Source organism: Mixophyes fleayi, chromosome 9, assembly GCF_038048845.1.
Source record: "Mixophyes fleayi isolate aMixFle1 chromosome 9, aMixFle1.hap1, whole genome shotgun sequence".
NCBI lineage: Eukaryota > Metazoa > Chordata > Amphibia > Anura > Limnodynastidae > Mixophyes > Mixophyes fleayi.
This window is the reverse complement of record NC_134410.1, coordinates 60,942,139-60,957,447: the sequence shown is the minus strand read 5'-3', so window position 1 is coordinate 60,957,447 and position 15,309 is coordinate 60,942,139. Positions and strand designations below refer to the sequence as shown.

The 15,309-nt window shown below is 38.7% G+C and overlaps 1 protein-coding gene across 6 annotated transcripts in view; it reads left to right on the top strand.

The window, feature by feature from the left end:
* Positions 1 to 15,309, top strand: part of LOC142100691 (ligand of Numb protein X 2-like) — a 51,909-nt gene that overhangs the window by 21,013 nt on the left and 15,587 nt on the right. For 4 of the 6 annotated variants that reach the window (XM_075184412.1, XM_075184413.1, XM_075184414.1 and 1 more), the window contains 3 exons: positions 7,290 to 7,746; positions 10,779 to 10,978; positions 11,076 to 11,272. In XM_075184412.1, coding sequence (XP_075040513.1) covers positions 7,358 to 7,746; positions 10,779 to 10,978; positions 11,076 to 11,272 — 786 coding nt within the window. In that variant the 5' untranslated portion in view covers positions 7,290 to 7,357. Of the gene's footprint in view, positions 1 to 6,320; positions 6,486 to 6,571; positions 6,627 to 7,289; positions 7,747 to 10,778; positions 10,979 to 11,075; positions 11,273 to 15,309 lie in introns of those variants that run through there. The other 2 variants (XM_075184415.1, XM_075184416.1) reach the window with 2 other exon arrangements.

Sequence of the window (15,309 nt, the reverse complement as noted above, 5' to 3'; positions counted from 1 at the left end):
GATTATGGAAGATGTGTACAGTAAAGGTGGAAGAAATGGGTTGGTAATAGTTGATGCATTTGTCTACTAAAATGAAGTTATATGGGAGACTTTTCATACAGTAGTATTCTAGAGGAAAACTTACATTTTGAAGGCTGGGGTACAGTCCTATTAATTAAAGTAGAACATTCAAAAATATAATTGCAGCACTGGAAAATTATTAGAGACTGGAGTCCAAGGTTATGCCCTGCACAGTAGATTATAAGCTCTCACGTCTCCTATGATCTCTACTCCCATCTTGTCCACCTGTATCATGCTTCTTGTATGTTCTGTACTATGCTTTGTTTGTTCTGTGCTTTACCAGTTACTATGCCCCATTTCCCCACTATATAGGGCTGCAGAATTTTGTGGTGCCTTACAAATAATCATAGCTAATAATAATGATAGGTATAGGTCAGAGAGCATGATTGGGGAAGTATATTGACACTAGAAATCCGGTGAGGAGTAGTCATTAAACTCTATAAAGCAATCGCCAACAATTTTAGATTTTATGTTTTTCTGAAACATGAGGTCAGTAAAATAAACACTGAGGGACATTATTCCCACTGTAGTGTCCCTCACTCATTGGCTGAGTGTGAATAGAGTATGATCAAGCCACAGCTGTCTTATAGTAACTAAGCTGCCAAAATCTTTCTCCAGCCTCTTGGCATAATGTGGGTTGGGATGTGGAAACCTGTGAAAAATAAAAGCCTAATATAAAATTATATGAAGCTGCCTTTGTTAGGTTCAGCTGCAGTTTCCATTTGTAATGCAATTTCAGTGTTACTTTAAACCTCACTTTAAGTTCACACTGTTTTTAAAACCAGTTTCAATAAAATAGGATTTTATATATTGAAAAGCTAAGCAAATGTGCTTAAAAGATGATTTTAATTCAATATAGAGATAATTCCCACAGTGTTTTGAGAACTACATAGTGGGTGAGTCTGGCTCCTGGCTGTGCCATTGATGGCTGTTTTGGGAAACTCAAACTTCTCATTGATTGAATCTCGGGAGCTTGTTATTCTTCTACAAGGTTATAAAAACAGATTGCTGCATTTTTAGGAGTATCATTGACTGTGATCTTGTGTGCATATATTTTGATTTACTACATTTTAACAAACTGACAACTATTTGGTTACCTAATTATCAAATTATTAATAATCTGTGGGTAGGATCAAATGTGGATGACCATGTAATACAACATTTTGAAGGATCAGTTTCTGATTGTAAGCTTGCGCTGACGAATATGTCGGGGGTATATAAATAAATGTTGATGATAATAAAAGTAATTTGTTTACTCCGAATGTGACGGAATGACCTTAGGCTCCAGCCCTGTAGTCAGGTGATGTGACTGAAACAATGTAAAGAGTACAGTCAGTAGTATTGGACAATTACTTTATTTATGGGGTCCCATGTAAAATAAATCGGCTGTCTCCTGTTGTAGAGCCTTTGTTATAGTAATGCCACTGATTGGTCTTCAGCTTTCAGAACTATGGGGAGGGGTTTGAGAAAGTTCAGACATGAAATTGAAGGGCCTATTTCTTATTTATTTATTGGCAATTATACAATGCTGTTCAATCACAGAATCATCATCAATTTATTTGTGTATTCATTCATTTACGTTCCCACCTCAGTGGAGCTTACAATCTAAATTGTCTAGCACAGGTACACACTATATATATATATATATATATATATATATATATATATATATATATATATATATATATATATATATATATATATAGGCTAATTTAGTTAGAAGTTCCCAAAATGTTTATGGGCTGTGGTAGAAAACCCTAGACCCACATTCCCTGATGCTGCAATGCTAACTACCATGCCACAATAGTCTGAATTATGCAGAGCTGCTTTCTCACAAACAAACGTGCGTGCTTATAAAAATAAGAGGTGGCCGTGACTTTGACATTTTTCATCAGGTGCGAGGGCCAAGGCGTATGATGATGTGCATGGTGTCACCATGCCCCTTCATGAAACCAATCACACCATCAAGTGGATCGGGCATGGTGTTCAAAGCAATTTGATCATTAGACAATCCCCTCCCACTGTAGGCTGTGAGTGGCCATTTTGGATCATGGCTTATATTCCCAGGAATCCAGGACATCTCCCAAAAGTGTATATCTGTTCCCCAGAACAATAGATATGGACCTGGTTACAGACCAATGTGAAGAGACATGCAAAGTAATCAGCCAAGTACAGGTTTATAGTAGTGGATTAAAAAGTGTGAATCTCTGAAATGGCAATGTATTTCATCAGCTGATAAACTCAGACCAGCTTGGAGTTCTGCACACCCACAGACTTTCAGTGCTCCTCCTGCCATCCAGTATTTATAAGTAAAGATGTAAAGTGACATTATATTACATTTATATGTATTTTCAAGTACTGGTGTGAAGGGGCAAATTTCAGTGTCATCACTTTTCAAACGAGAGACTGGTCAGATCACTACTACTGGAACTATAGTTCCAGTAGGTTTAATAAACATTGTATACATCATCATCATCATCATCATTTATATAGCGCCAACATATTCCGTAGCGCTTTACAATTGGGGACAAACATAGTAAACTAATAAACAAACTGGGTAAAACAGACAAAGAGGTGAGAAGGCCCTGCTTGCAAGCTTACAATCTATGGAACAGCTTGTTGCAATCATGGTTCATCTGGCAATTAATAAAACTTTCATTATGCTGAGTAGGTGGCGGGTTGTACTCTCTTTAATGGATGACATTTCAACTTAAGTGGGGAACATGGTTTCTATACTCATTGGACTTTATCCAAATGCTAGGGGAACCGCTGCCCCCCCAACCCCCCCAAAAAAGTTTGTAGTCAGAGTTTTGTCAGCCATTTGGTTTAAGTGCAATGAGAAGTGTGACCATTTGATTCATTTACTGGCCTGCAGCCTGCTTAAGCTGACGAGGTTTATGTATCTCTTGGTGCAGCCTTGCTGCTTTGCAAGGTACTTATTTGTGCACAATCATCATCATCATCAGCATCATCATTTATTTATATAGCGCCAACATATTCCGTAGCGCTTTACAATTGGGGACAAACATAGTAAACTAATAAACAAACTGGGTAAAACAGACAAAGAGGTGAGAAGGCCCTGCTCGCAAGCTTACAATCTATGGGACAATGGGAGATTGACACATGAGGTTAAGTATACATTTTGCATCTTGGCCCAGCCAGACTGCAAAGGTAAGGTGACTTATAAGCTAAATGATCCTGTCACACAACAATGTTGGTCCGGGGGTAGTTGTCTTCTGTGAAATTGTGTAACAGGCTAAAGGTAGTGAGGTTAAGATGGTGGTTGAGGAATATTATAAGCTTGTCTGAATAGGTAGGTTTTCAGAGAACGCTTGAAAGTTTGTAGAACAGAGGAGAGTCTTATTGTGCGAGGGAGAGAGTTCCATAGAGTGGGTGCAGCACGAAAAAAGTCCTGTAACCGGGAATGGGAGGATGTAATGAGCGTGGATGAGAGACGCAGATCTTTTGCAGAACGGAGTTGCCGAGTTGGGAGATATTTTGAGACAAGAGAGGAGATGTATGTTGGTGCAGCTTTGTTGATGGCCTTGTAGGTTAGTAAAAGTATTTTATATTTGATTCGGTAGAAGACAGGCAGCCAGTGTAGAGACATACAGAGTGATTCAACAGAGGAATAGCTATTTGCAAGGAAAATCAGTCTTGCCGAAGCATGCAAAATAGATTTTAGGGGTTTGAGTCTGTTTTTGGGAAGACCAGTAAGGAGGGAATTGCAATAGTCAATGCGGGAGATGATTAGTGCATGAATTAAGGTTTTAGCAGTGTCTTGTGTGAGATATGTGCGGATTCTGGAAATGTTCTTTAGATGTATGTAACATGATTTAGATATAGAGTCAATGTGGGGAACAAAGGATAGGTGTGAATCAAGGATTACACCTAGGCAGCGAGCTTGTGGGGTGGGATTTATGGTCATGTTATCAACAGAGATAGAAATGTCAGGTATGCTCTTGTTGGCGGGTGGGAATATTATTAACTCTGTTTTAGAAAGATGAAGTTTGAGTTGACGAGAGGACATCCAAGATGAAATGGCAGAAAGACAGTCAGTTACACGGGACAACACAGATGTCGAGATATCAGGAGAGGATAGATAGATTTGGGTATCATCCGCATAGAGATGATACTGAAAGCCAAAGGAACTTATTAGATTTCCAAGAGAAGCGGTATAGATAGAGAACAGCAGAGGACCTAGCACCGAGCCTTGTGGTACTCCAACTGATAGGGGAAGCGGAGCAGAGGTGGCTCCAGAGAAATTAACAGTGAAAGAGCGATTAGAGAGGTAAGATGAGAACCAGGATAGAACTGTGTCTTGAAGACCTAGGGATTGCAGCATTTGTATGAGAAGAGAGTGGTCAACGGTGTCAAATGCAGCCGAGAGATCAAGGAGAATTAGGAGAAAGTAATGGCGTTCAGTCTTAGCAGTGATCAGATCATTAACAACCTTGGTCAGCGCAGTCTCTGTGGAGTGTTGAGAACGAAAGCCAGACTGAAGAGGATCCAACAGGTTGTTTGCGGAAAGAAAGCGTGTGAGGCGAGTGTAGGCAAGTCTCTCTAGAAGCTTGGAGGGGCAAGGGAGCTGAGAGATGGGACGGTAATTTGAGAGAGAGTTTGGGTCGGAGTTTTGTTTTTTTAGAATAGGAGTAATCACTGCATGCTTGTATAGTGATGGAAAGATGCCAGTAGAGAGTGAGAGATTACAGATTTGAGTTAGAGGTGAAATGAGCACAGAAGACAGGGATCTACCAATTTGCGAGGGAATAGGATCAAGAGGACAGGAGGTAGAGTAGGAAGATAAGAAGAGCGTAGAAATTTCCTCTTCATTTGTGGGGTCAAATGAATAACAATAGGACTGCACATAGTGATCTCCTGTCACTGCTGGCACCACTTGGCCAAACTAGCAACTCTCTGTCAAGTGCTCACCAATGTGATGTTCCCAGTTATAGTAAGAACAAATCGGGCTTCTTGAGCCATGAATATCTGTTGCAGACCCTTTTTGATCTTTGCTCTAGCTTTATCCTTTGAACGTGCTTCCTGTGGATCAGGATTGCGTGGTAGCATTAGGATATAAGCCCTGACTAGCAGGACAGTCTTTACACATGTTCTCCATTTAGTATTCCATCACCCTCTGCACCTCTAGGCCTTTTTCCCTGGTCCTGTTTTCTTGAGCCCGGGCCTACTTCATGTTGGACTTTACAGTCACTCACTGTCCCATAAATAACTTGATCTGTATTACCAAATTATCTGTATATTATTTGTTTAATCAGTAGATTTAGATCAGATTTTGTTTTTCATGTATTATGTAATGTGTATACTTCTCGAAAGGTCATGTTTATACAACGTTTTCTTTCATAATAGTCTATTTAGAGGCACCAGAGCATAGCCATAACATTGTTCAGTATATGAAAGCTTTGCATAATATCCCAATTTACTGTTGTAGCTATATACAATATGTGTAAAAATCTGTATATGTTTAATGTGAGTCTTGTTAAATTAATTCTTATCAGAATTGGATATTTACATGTATATTTAAACATAGATTTAATGATTATCTTTGTATGTGGGAATAAAATTATACATAGTTATCAACATTATTAACGGGATACATACTCCTACATGGTAGAACTGTGACTGTGGTTTTTCATCCTCAGTCTCTTGTCATGTTTTACTGTGCTGCAAATTGCAAGGTTGTTATTAGCTGAGACTATTTTCCTGGTTTTGAGCAGAACTGGCTGCTGTGCAAGGTCCCTGTAGAAACTGAGAGGGGGCACACAAATTTTCAATGGATAAAACAGAGAAATGTTCTTTTGAAATGTTAGTCCTGTAGCGCTTGTCACTATGCTTATATATAAAATAAGAGGATTATATATTTTACCGATGAGTAGAATTTAGTAATAAAATTGCAATATTTTTTTTCCCCGTGTAATTATTCTACAACAGTGTTTAACCACCTATCTGCTCTGTCTGTGACATATTGCCCTGCATCGCGGATCATCATCGGCTATTTATATAGCGCCACTAATTGCGCAGCGCTGTACAGAGGACTAGATCGGATCTGTCCCTGCCCCATTGGAGCTTGCAGTCTAAATTTCCTAACATACACAAACTCAGAGTATCTGTTGCATATGTAATTCAAGTTAGCTGCACGTGAAAGGGTTGTGGCTTGTGACACACCTACTGCTGTGTTTTCCTGTTTGTTCTTGTGCTATGATAATTTCTAACACAATGAAATGCTTGGCTGGAGGCAAATGAATATACTGTATTGCTGACCTGTCAGATCATCCTATGGACACTGTCTGCTTTGAAAATCTGGCCTGTGAGGTGTATGTGTGTGTGTGTCACAACATGACCTGGGCATGTTAGAGGAGAGGCGCAGCCTTCTGCTAAGCATGGACGGAGAACACTGGGGCATGCAGGTATTTAGCATATTGTAGAGTTATGTGTGATTTATTATCTGTAACCTCCCTCATTGTGTTGTTGCAGAATGTTCAGACCAATAGTCTGCTGCCTCATACATGATCATAGCAATGCAGCAAGAGACACAGAAGAGCAGTGAGGTAGAAATCAAGTGTTTTATTAACAGGTTACTTTCAGTATGGACTGAACACAATAGTTTAGGTTTCAGTACTTGGACTAATGTTTTGACTTTCTGTCAGCTGTGAGAGTGACAGGCTGGATCTGGCATTGATGTGAGCTCTTGAGGTTGTGTGTAGAATTCAAGGTTAATCTGTTTATTTTTCCTTATTGTTTCTCTCAGTGATATTACCTGCACTATATTAGATTGTAATATTTTATCATTGCAAATGTCTCTTGTGTAGTTTAATTCTCTTTCTATGGCAGTGTCCAGTTTGACTTTAATGTATTATCAGTTTGCATCGTTATATATCTCTGCACATCATATTTACATAGGGCCCAGTGAAATTGAAACAAAAAAACTAAGATATCCATGTGAACATTGCTTAGTAGTGTATACATGCCACACCTTGCTCCTTGTTGGTTGTCAATTGCAGAAACATTGTTCTATTTACATATTCCCACTAGCCATGATTATGTAAATCTGGGCCTGGTGACAGCTCTAGTTAGCTTTATTCACTCAGTTAGTAGTTGTTTAGCAATAATGCATGTATGTACCTATCCTAAAAGCACAGTGGAAGAAATACAGTTGCCTGAATCACAATAACCTTCTTGCCTGAATCAGTATTTTCTGTTTGTATCCTTAGGAAGTCATGCTGTGGACACCTGGTTTGTAATTCTGGCAGTTCATTATCTGTGAAAATATAAGCTGGCAATGGCTGACCCGGTATCTGCAGATGGAATCTCCACAGCTCCTGAGATCTGTCGTGACTGCGGACAGTCTCACCCGGCAATTGAAAACCACATTTACAACTTCCAGGATGAGGTGGACGATGAGCTGGTCTGCCACATATGTCTGCAGCCACTGCTGCAGCCAATGGACACCCCTTGTGGTCACACATACTGCTATAGGTGCCTAAAGAATTTTCTACATGAGAAAGACTTTTGTCCTATGGACCGCAAGAAGTTATGTTTTCAAGACTGTCACAAGTCTAGTCTTCTGGTGAGAAACTTGCTGGACAAGCTTAGCGTCATCTGTCCCTTCCTGGGAGAATGCAAAGAGGTCATGCAGCGCTGTGAGCTGGAGCCCCACCTACGCAACAGGTACACACACACTGTGTCAGGATAATTCATTGTCAAGTAATTATAGCAGGAAAGGTGAAAAAGCTTTCCATATGTATGACACATTATAGATCATGTCTCAGAAAAGTAAAATCCACTTTTAGACACTTAGTGCCTGATGCAGAGTTGGAAGCAACTTGGGTGTAATTTACGGCCCAAAAGTAGCGCACAGTCAACCCTATGCCGAGTCGCACACATCTAATTTATTATCATTTGAAGGCATATCGTTTCATTTGAGTTTTAAAACTGACCTGACAATCCGGTTCAACGATGGAACAATGTTGTTCCAATTCTGCAGTGTGTATGCACTCATGATAAGGATCTCCAGAGAGCTTACAGAGTCACAATCTTTTCAGCCAACGGTTATGACATATGAAGAGCACAGATTGGAAGGTAAAACATGTATAGTGTGTACACATGAATCGGCATGCTGATCAGGACTTTTTATATATATATATATATATATATATATATATATATATATATATATATATATATATATATATTAGTTGGTAAAATTGTTCTAGCTAACACATTGGGAGAAAAGTTTTACCCAGCCTGAGTTAAAGATATTCATGATCCGATATTAAATTCTACATAGGCAGTGAGTCTAGCAATCAGCTGCAAACTTGCTTTATAATAATGTGAATGTTTGTTTTTTAAAGCTAAAGGTACGTCACTTTTTGCACGAGCGTCTTCATCGTTTAAAAATCTTTTGGTAATGTAGCATCAGCTAGAATAGGAACATAAAGATCAAGGGCGTTTGGTATAATCCACAATCCTGTTTAATGATTACACAGACCAGACTACGGACAGCTCTGTAAATATTACACTGTTTCAGAGGATCACATTGTGCTCAGTATGACGCTTGTTGTTGAACTCAAATCTGTTCGCTTTGAAAAAGCAGAGTCCATATGAAGAGTCTAATGAGTCCTTATAGACAGTGATCCTGTGTTTCTGTACAGCACCTACATTGTTCAGTGCTCTGTAGGATACACTTCACTTATTTTAGCTTACAAATTGATCTTTCAAAACAAATTGTTCATGGGTTAATTATTCAGTATTTTTTTTCTAAAATATATTTAAATGACAAATTGTATAAAAAATAAATAAAAAATAACTCAACATATTTAATTATAAACCTATTTTCCCTCAAAATCATTTCTTTTAGACCACAATGTAAAGATAAACAAAAATGTTTGGCCTTATATAAAACATGTATACATATTGAGCTGCAGGAGATACATATTATGTCATTTCATGAGAAATATAATGTCAATGGTGAATTTTATTGTTAAAAATAGTCTTGCACAAAGTAAAAGTGTTGTATGGTTGTATTAAAAATAAAATTCACATTGTGCATACCTGTAGTGAATACTACACAGGATTTAAGGGCGCATTTAAAACAGAAAGACAGTTGTTGTCAGCGGTTATCGTTAACACTGTATATCTGTGGCGTATCTAGCAAAATGAAAACATGAGGTATTAGTTCATATTTTTATCAAAACATTTAATCCTGCATCCCAGCATCAAGGGCACCTCATTATATTCACGTCCTACACTGACCTATATGCTTCAAACACCATTAAAATGCAGTTAAAATAAGATGCACTCTCAGGATTTACATCCAACAAGGGCTGGCTTGTGAGCCACACCCAAATGTGCATTAAATAGGCTTGATGGACAGCTGCTATGACAACATAAGGCAATATTTTGAGACAAAACAGAGCGAGAATAAGCCCATGCTCGGTATATCCTATATTGTGTATGGTACCAGCTGCATGGCAATAAGCCTGCGCTCGGTGTATCCCATATTGTATATAGTACCAGCTGCATGGCAATATAAATGCCCATATATGTATACAAAACAAAGGCAGTTGTTGTCAGCGCTTATCTTTAACACTGCATATCTGTGTGTATCTAGCAAAAATAAAAACATGAGGTGTTGGTTCATATTTTTAATGGTGTTTAAAGCATATAGGTCAGTGTAGGACCTGCATATAGTGAGGTAAACTTGACGCTGGGATGCAGGCTTAAATGTTTTGATCAAAATATGAACTAATACCATATATAATATGGGATATACCGAGCACAGGCTTATTCTTTTCCTATTTTTGAAGTGCGCATTTAACTAACTACAGTGCAACCAAGTGTGGCAAGAAGTTTTAAATGCCCACTTGCTGTGCTTGCCATGTTCCGCTGGCCCTGCTTGGTGTCCATAATGTAAAATTAAACTCGGTTATGCAATTTTAGCATGGGATGAGTAACAGGTACTATAATATGCCGCAATCACATGTAAAAAAAAAAGTCACAGGTGCATAAGGGCTAATATCTGATATGTATTTGTACCATTCTATATCAATCCTCTGATTGGCAATCTGTAAAGGAAACCACGATGGGGGACATTATACTTGAAGAGGGTTGGATGATTGTACTAAGAATGTGGTAACATGTCATGAATCATTGGGTAATGATATACAATGCTGCACATGAGTCATTGTACACTAGTAGAAACAGAATGACTGGCAATAATCCTGATAGGAGAGTGTGGAGAAATGGATTTCATTCTGGTATAGGTTGTTTGATTACATTTTCTTTGGTTGGCCTTACTGGGTTAGCCCTCCTTAAAAATGTTTCTCAGATATGAACCTCTTAATTTCATATATATGTGAAACACGGAAAAGACCAAGTTCACCTATATTAGACCCTTTTCCTAAGTATAAAGTATATTGTTCCCGCAGATGTATTAAGTATTGTCATTGCTTGTGTTAAATTGAAATAGAATAAAACAAGATCTACAGTTGAGGCTTTGGTTATTTACAGTAAGGTAGAAAGCTGCACAAAGCCAGTGTCAGATACTGTTTTGTACTACGGCTTGTGTTTTATGATCTGTCTTTGGAGTTTACAAATTCAGATATAGGTTTATGTTGCCTCTAGTCATGTTCTTTCAAGAAGACTGTGTTGACTAATGAAACTCTGACTATAGATTAATAAATATGTTTATTTTTTCTCAGATGCACCGGCTTCAGGAAGTACAGAGCAGCAAGAGAGAAGAGTACCCCAGCTTCTTCAGGAAAGGACTCACGTGAGACTGAGGTCTCCAAAACAAGTGACATCGCTGAGGTCCTGGCAGAATCTTCCCTGGCTGCTGTTGTAGCTCTCGGTACATCTGAGCCAGGTTTGGTTAATCCGGCATTTGATGAAAATGATGATGGTGAGTTCAAAGTAATATTAGTAATTGGTGCAACAGTACTATGAAAATGACCATTCTTTCTAACCTGGAGCTCCGCTTTGTTTCTAATCATCACCAGATCATCCCCACAGGACAAGTCTAGTAGCAGAGACCAGTACAGTAGAGCTACATCGTGATGACCCTGAGGAGGAGCTTGGCATGCGCATTGTGGGGGGCCGAGATACTCCCCTTGGGAATATTGTGGTGCAGGATATACTCAAAGAGTCTTTGATTGCCATAGATGGCAAACTTATGCCAGGAGATCACATTCTGGAGGTACGTTCTGCCACAAAAAAATGGTAAACTCACACAGTCTTATTAACCATGAAACACAAAACTATTTGGTACAATTTTGAAAATGTAGGTTTTTTTTCCCAATAATCATTTTAGAGTTTATATTTGTGAACATATAAATCCAAAAGTGTTACATGGAATGTTAAAATCATATAACTATGGTCATTCCTTTCAAATTCGGTAATTACATTAAAGGGCATGTCCATCTTTATTTACTTTAACATCTTTCCTTCCTTCCTCCTTAGCCTGGAAAATTGTCTAGTGAGTAGGATTGGTCAACAGCATCTATTGCTGAACCTGAAACTGCTCATGGCCTTTTTATTTTAAAGGGGTTGTCTACATTTCAACAAATATGGCTAAAAAAACAATTTCCCCCTTCATGCAGAAAAATAGCGATTGTGCCCCTTGCCATAACACCCTTGCTATTGGAGTCCCTAACCTTATATATTGTTCGTTTTCTCCAGGCATCATTGCTTGGAGAATGTAATATTTTGCATCTCTTGAACAATGTGGGCAGGTTTTCCATAGTGTTCTGTTAGTAAGTAAAGGCAAAGAGTGTACTGTATACCAACACTTGATTAGGGTGAACAACCACTTTTACGATCTTGGGGTGATTGCTATCAAAAGGGATCATTTGTGCAGCATTTATTTTCAAAATGGTAAAAAGGTATTCTAAGACGACTCTTAACAAAAGATGAAGGGGTAATTATAAGATTTTAAAATGCCTGCTATGAATTGGAGTCTGCCAATTGTTAGCCTGGATAAATTACATTTTAGATTGCTTGCATGCATAGGGCATATCGCAATCCGTTCGTTAAGGAACCAACACACAAGGTAGCAATCCTGGCTTCAGTTCTCCCAATTGGAAACATCTACTATATAAATGCCTAGTGGCGTGTGTGAAAAAAAAACAACCAAGCTGCAGCGCCACCTGCTGGGCAGAGTTATACACTGACCTATATATTGCTTGAAGGAGAAGTGACAGTTGGGAGTGGTTGGTGGTTGCCGGGGGTGACAGTGGGGAGTTTTTAACACCTTAAGTAGCTTGATGAAGGATGTGGGGATAAAGATGAAGGATGAGGTGATGGAGAAAAATGATGAGGTGGTGACATGTGGACAAAACCACGTTAAAAAAGGGCGCTTGCGTCGGGAAGTAACGCTCTTCCCCTGAGGAGGCCTGGGCTAGGCCCAAATGCATGACAAGAACCTTTTTAACACCTTAAGTAGCTTGATTTCACTAGAATGTATGAGTATCATGCACGGGTTAACTTGTAGTATAAATATGTGTCTGTAGGGAAGAACTTGGACTTCACTGTTCATTGGTCAGTGTAGTTTTATACACAGGCAGCAGTAAAGGAGTGCACCAAACAAAAGGTTTTAGAATTTAGAAAGGCTGTCTTTAATCAAAGAAGAATCATTTATGTGACTCTCCCACAGTGGAAATGAATAGGTGGAGGGGAGGAACAGTGGAATAAACAACAAAAAAAGTAATATTAAATGCTACATAACATTGTGCCAGCTATGTTAGTTAGGTTTTTATTTTCTATATTTCTTCAAAGTTAAATAAGGCCCAGAATGTATCTAGATGGGAGGATTATATATTAAGTTACAAATGTGCCTCTTACGATAGTGGTAGGAGTAGATTGTTTACCATCCATAACATATAGTACCACCATAACATTACCCTTCGAGAATCCTTGTTTCAAGTAGTGTATGGAACTGTTATGCTAAGGAAGTGACATTTTAAGAACTATTTTACAAAAATTGTGACCAGTACATGGAATAGTCTTCCAGCAATTGTCTTGGGGGGGATTATACAGTAAAATAATTTAAGAACACCCGAGACAAACATATTGCTATTGTCAAGACCTAGATAGCACATACTGCTCTGTGCTCACTGCCAGATGGCCTCCTTCCTGCATCACGTCCAGTGCCTCCATAGTTATTGCCAGGCAGAGGACTTGAATCCACCCAGGAGAGGACACACATGTGGGCAGCTAAACTCATAACCTAAGGTTTTTTTTTTAACCTTTTTCAGATATAAATGTGTTCCCAAAGCTCCCAATAATAAATGTAAGTAGGCAGGTTAATAAGATTTGTAGAAAAGTACAGAACATTTGTAGAAAAGTAAATTAAACATAAACAGTACATACTTGTTTTGTTTAATTAATAATATATAAATTACTAAGCCATGCATTTAATATCTGTCTGTTTTCTGGACACTGGTTAATTATTCTACAAAATCACAACAAAGGTTTGTGCACATGAGTGATGTCCATGTTTCACAACTGGTAATAATTCGTCTTTTACCTTTCCCCTAAAACTGGTTGTCACGTATTCATCTGACTCTTTGCATAATAAGGTGCGCAGGGTTATATACTACCATTTCTATGGGTATTAAATGCCTAAATGATATAGGTTACAACATTTATTTTTTGTGTTGTGAGGTTAAGCAGATTGTAAATAGCAGAGTTCATTAGCATATTTCTTGCATAACGGACATTATTATATGTGAGGTTTAAACCTTGATGTAGATATATTACTTTTCCAACTGATTAATTTATTAATGTGAAACTTTTAAGATATAATAAAAATAAATAAAAACTGTCCTTGCCAGTGGTAAATGTCTCAATATATATTGAAATTGCACTTATTTGTAATACCTGTATGTGAAACCTCTTTGGTTATATAAATATTATCTTATAGCCTTAATCCGTCTTTTAAAATACCATTGAGGGTTTTTAAGTGGACACTTAGTAGAGTACACATATATATGGCATAAAAACCCAGATATGTATATAAAATACACATGCTGCTGTTACATCCACTTTTAGGCTCAGAAGAAACAGTATCTCTTTAAGACTGGAGGTGGAACGCTACCAGCACCTCCCTAAGTATCTGTAAGCTCTATGAATCAATGACCTCTTCTTGGTGTGCCTTGTTACACAGTATGCATTGTAACCAAATATTTATTTAACCTTTAATGTGTTTGTTTGGCTTCTGAATAGGCCCTAGTTACAGCCTTTGTGTTCATTCTGGGCCTTCAACTTGAAAATAATTTATTTTAATCAGGATTGCTGCACATTTGTTTTATTGCAGCCCTGTAAATTATACATATTCACGTTTGATTGGGCATTAAAGTTACCAAGCGATCCAACCGTTGATTCAAAACCAAATCTGGACTTGCAGTTTGCAAAATATGGGAAAATATTTCACCCTTTTTAAGTTCCTAAAATACTCCACATGATCTCTTGTCGTAAAGGTGTACAATATTGGGGTAATTTACCATGCTGCTCGGCGAGCCCGGCTAAGACACCCCTCCTCCACAAAGTCTTTTTGCTATGTACCTGCAGCCTAATGGGATCCAGCGACACTGGAGAGGCTTCGGCTGGATACCATTGTAAAAAGAGAATTTTTATACTTGCGATAAATCCCTTTCTCTGATTCCATCTGGGGGACACTGCTGCCATGAGAACGTACCAAAGCAGCCCCACTAAGGGAGGGACCGTCCTGGAAGTCCAGCCCGTAGCATGCTATGGCCGAAGCTAGCATCTGAGGACGCAAAACCCACTGTACTGATAAAATTCAGTGAATATGTGGACCGAGAACCATGTGGCCGCTCAGCATAGCTGATCGTCTGAGGCCCCATTACACGCATCCCAGGAAGCCCCCACAGACCTGGTGGAGTGTGCCATAATGTGGGTAGGCACAGTCCGGTCAGCCGTAAGATAAGCCTGTTTTATTGTAAAGGTAAGCCATCTAGCAATGGTTTGCTTGGAAGCTGGCCAGCCTCTTCTTTGGGAATCAATTAGGACAAAAAAAGAGTCCGTACATCAGATATCCGAAGTCGTTTGGGCATAAATACGTAACGCCCTGACCACATCTAAATATTCTAAGGAAGAACCTGCGGAAGCACCCTGGAATATTGGAACCACTATTTCCTGATTCATGTGAAATCTGGAAACTACTTTCGGTTGAAAGGAAGGGATAGTCCGAAACACCGCCCTGTCATCATAGAA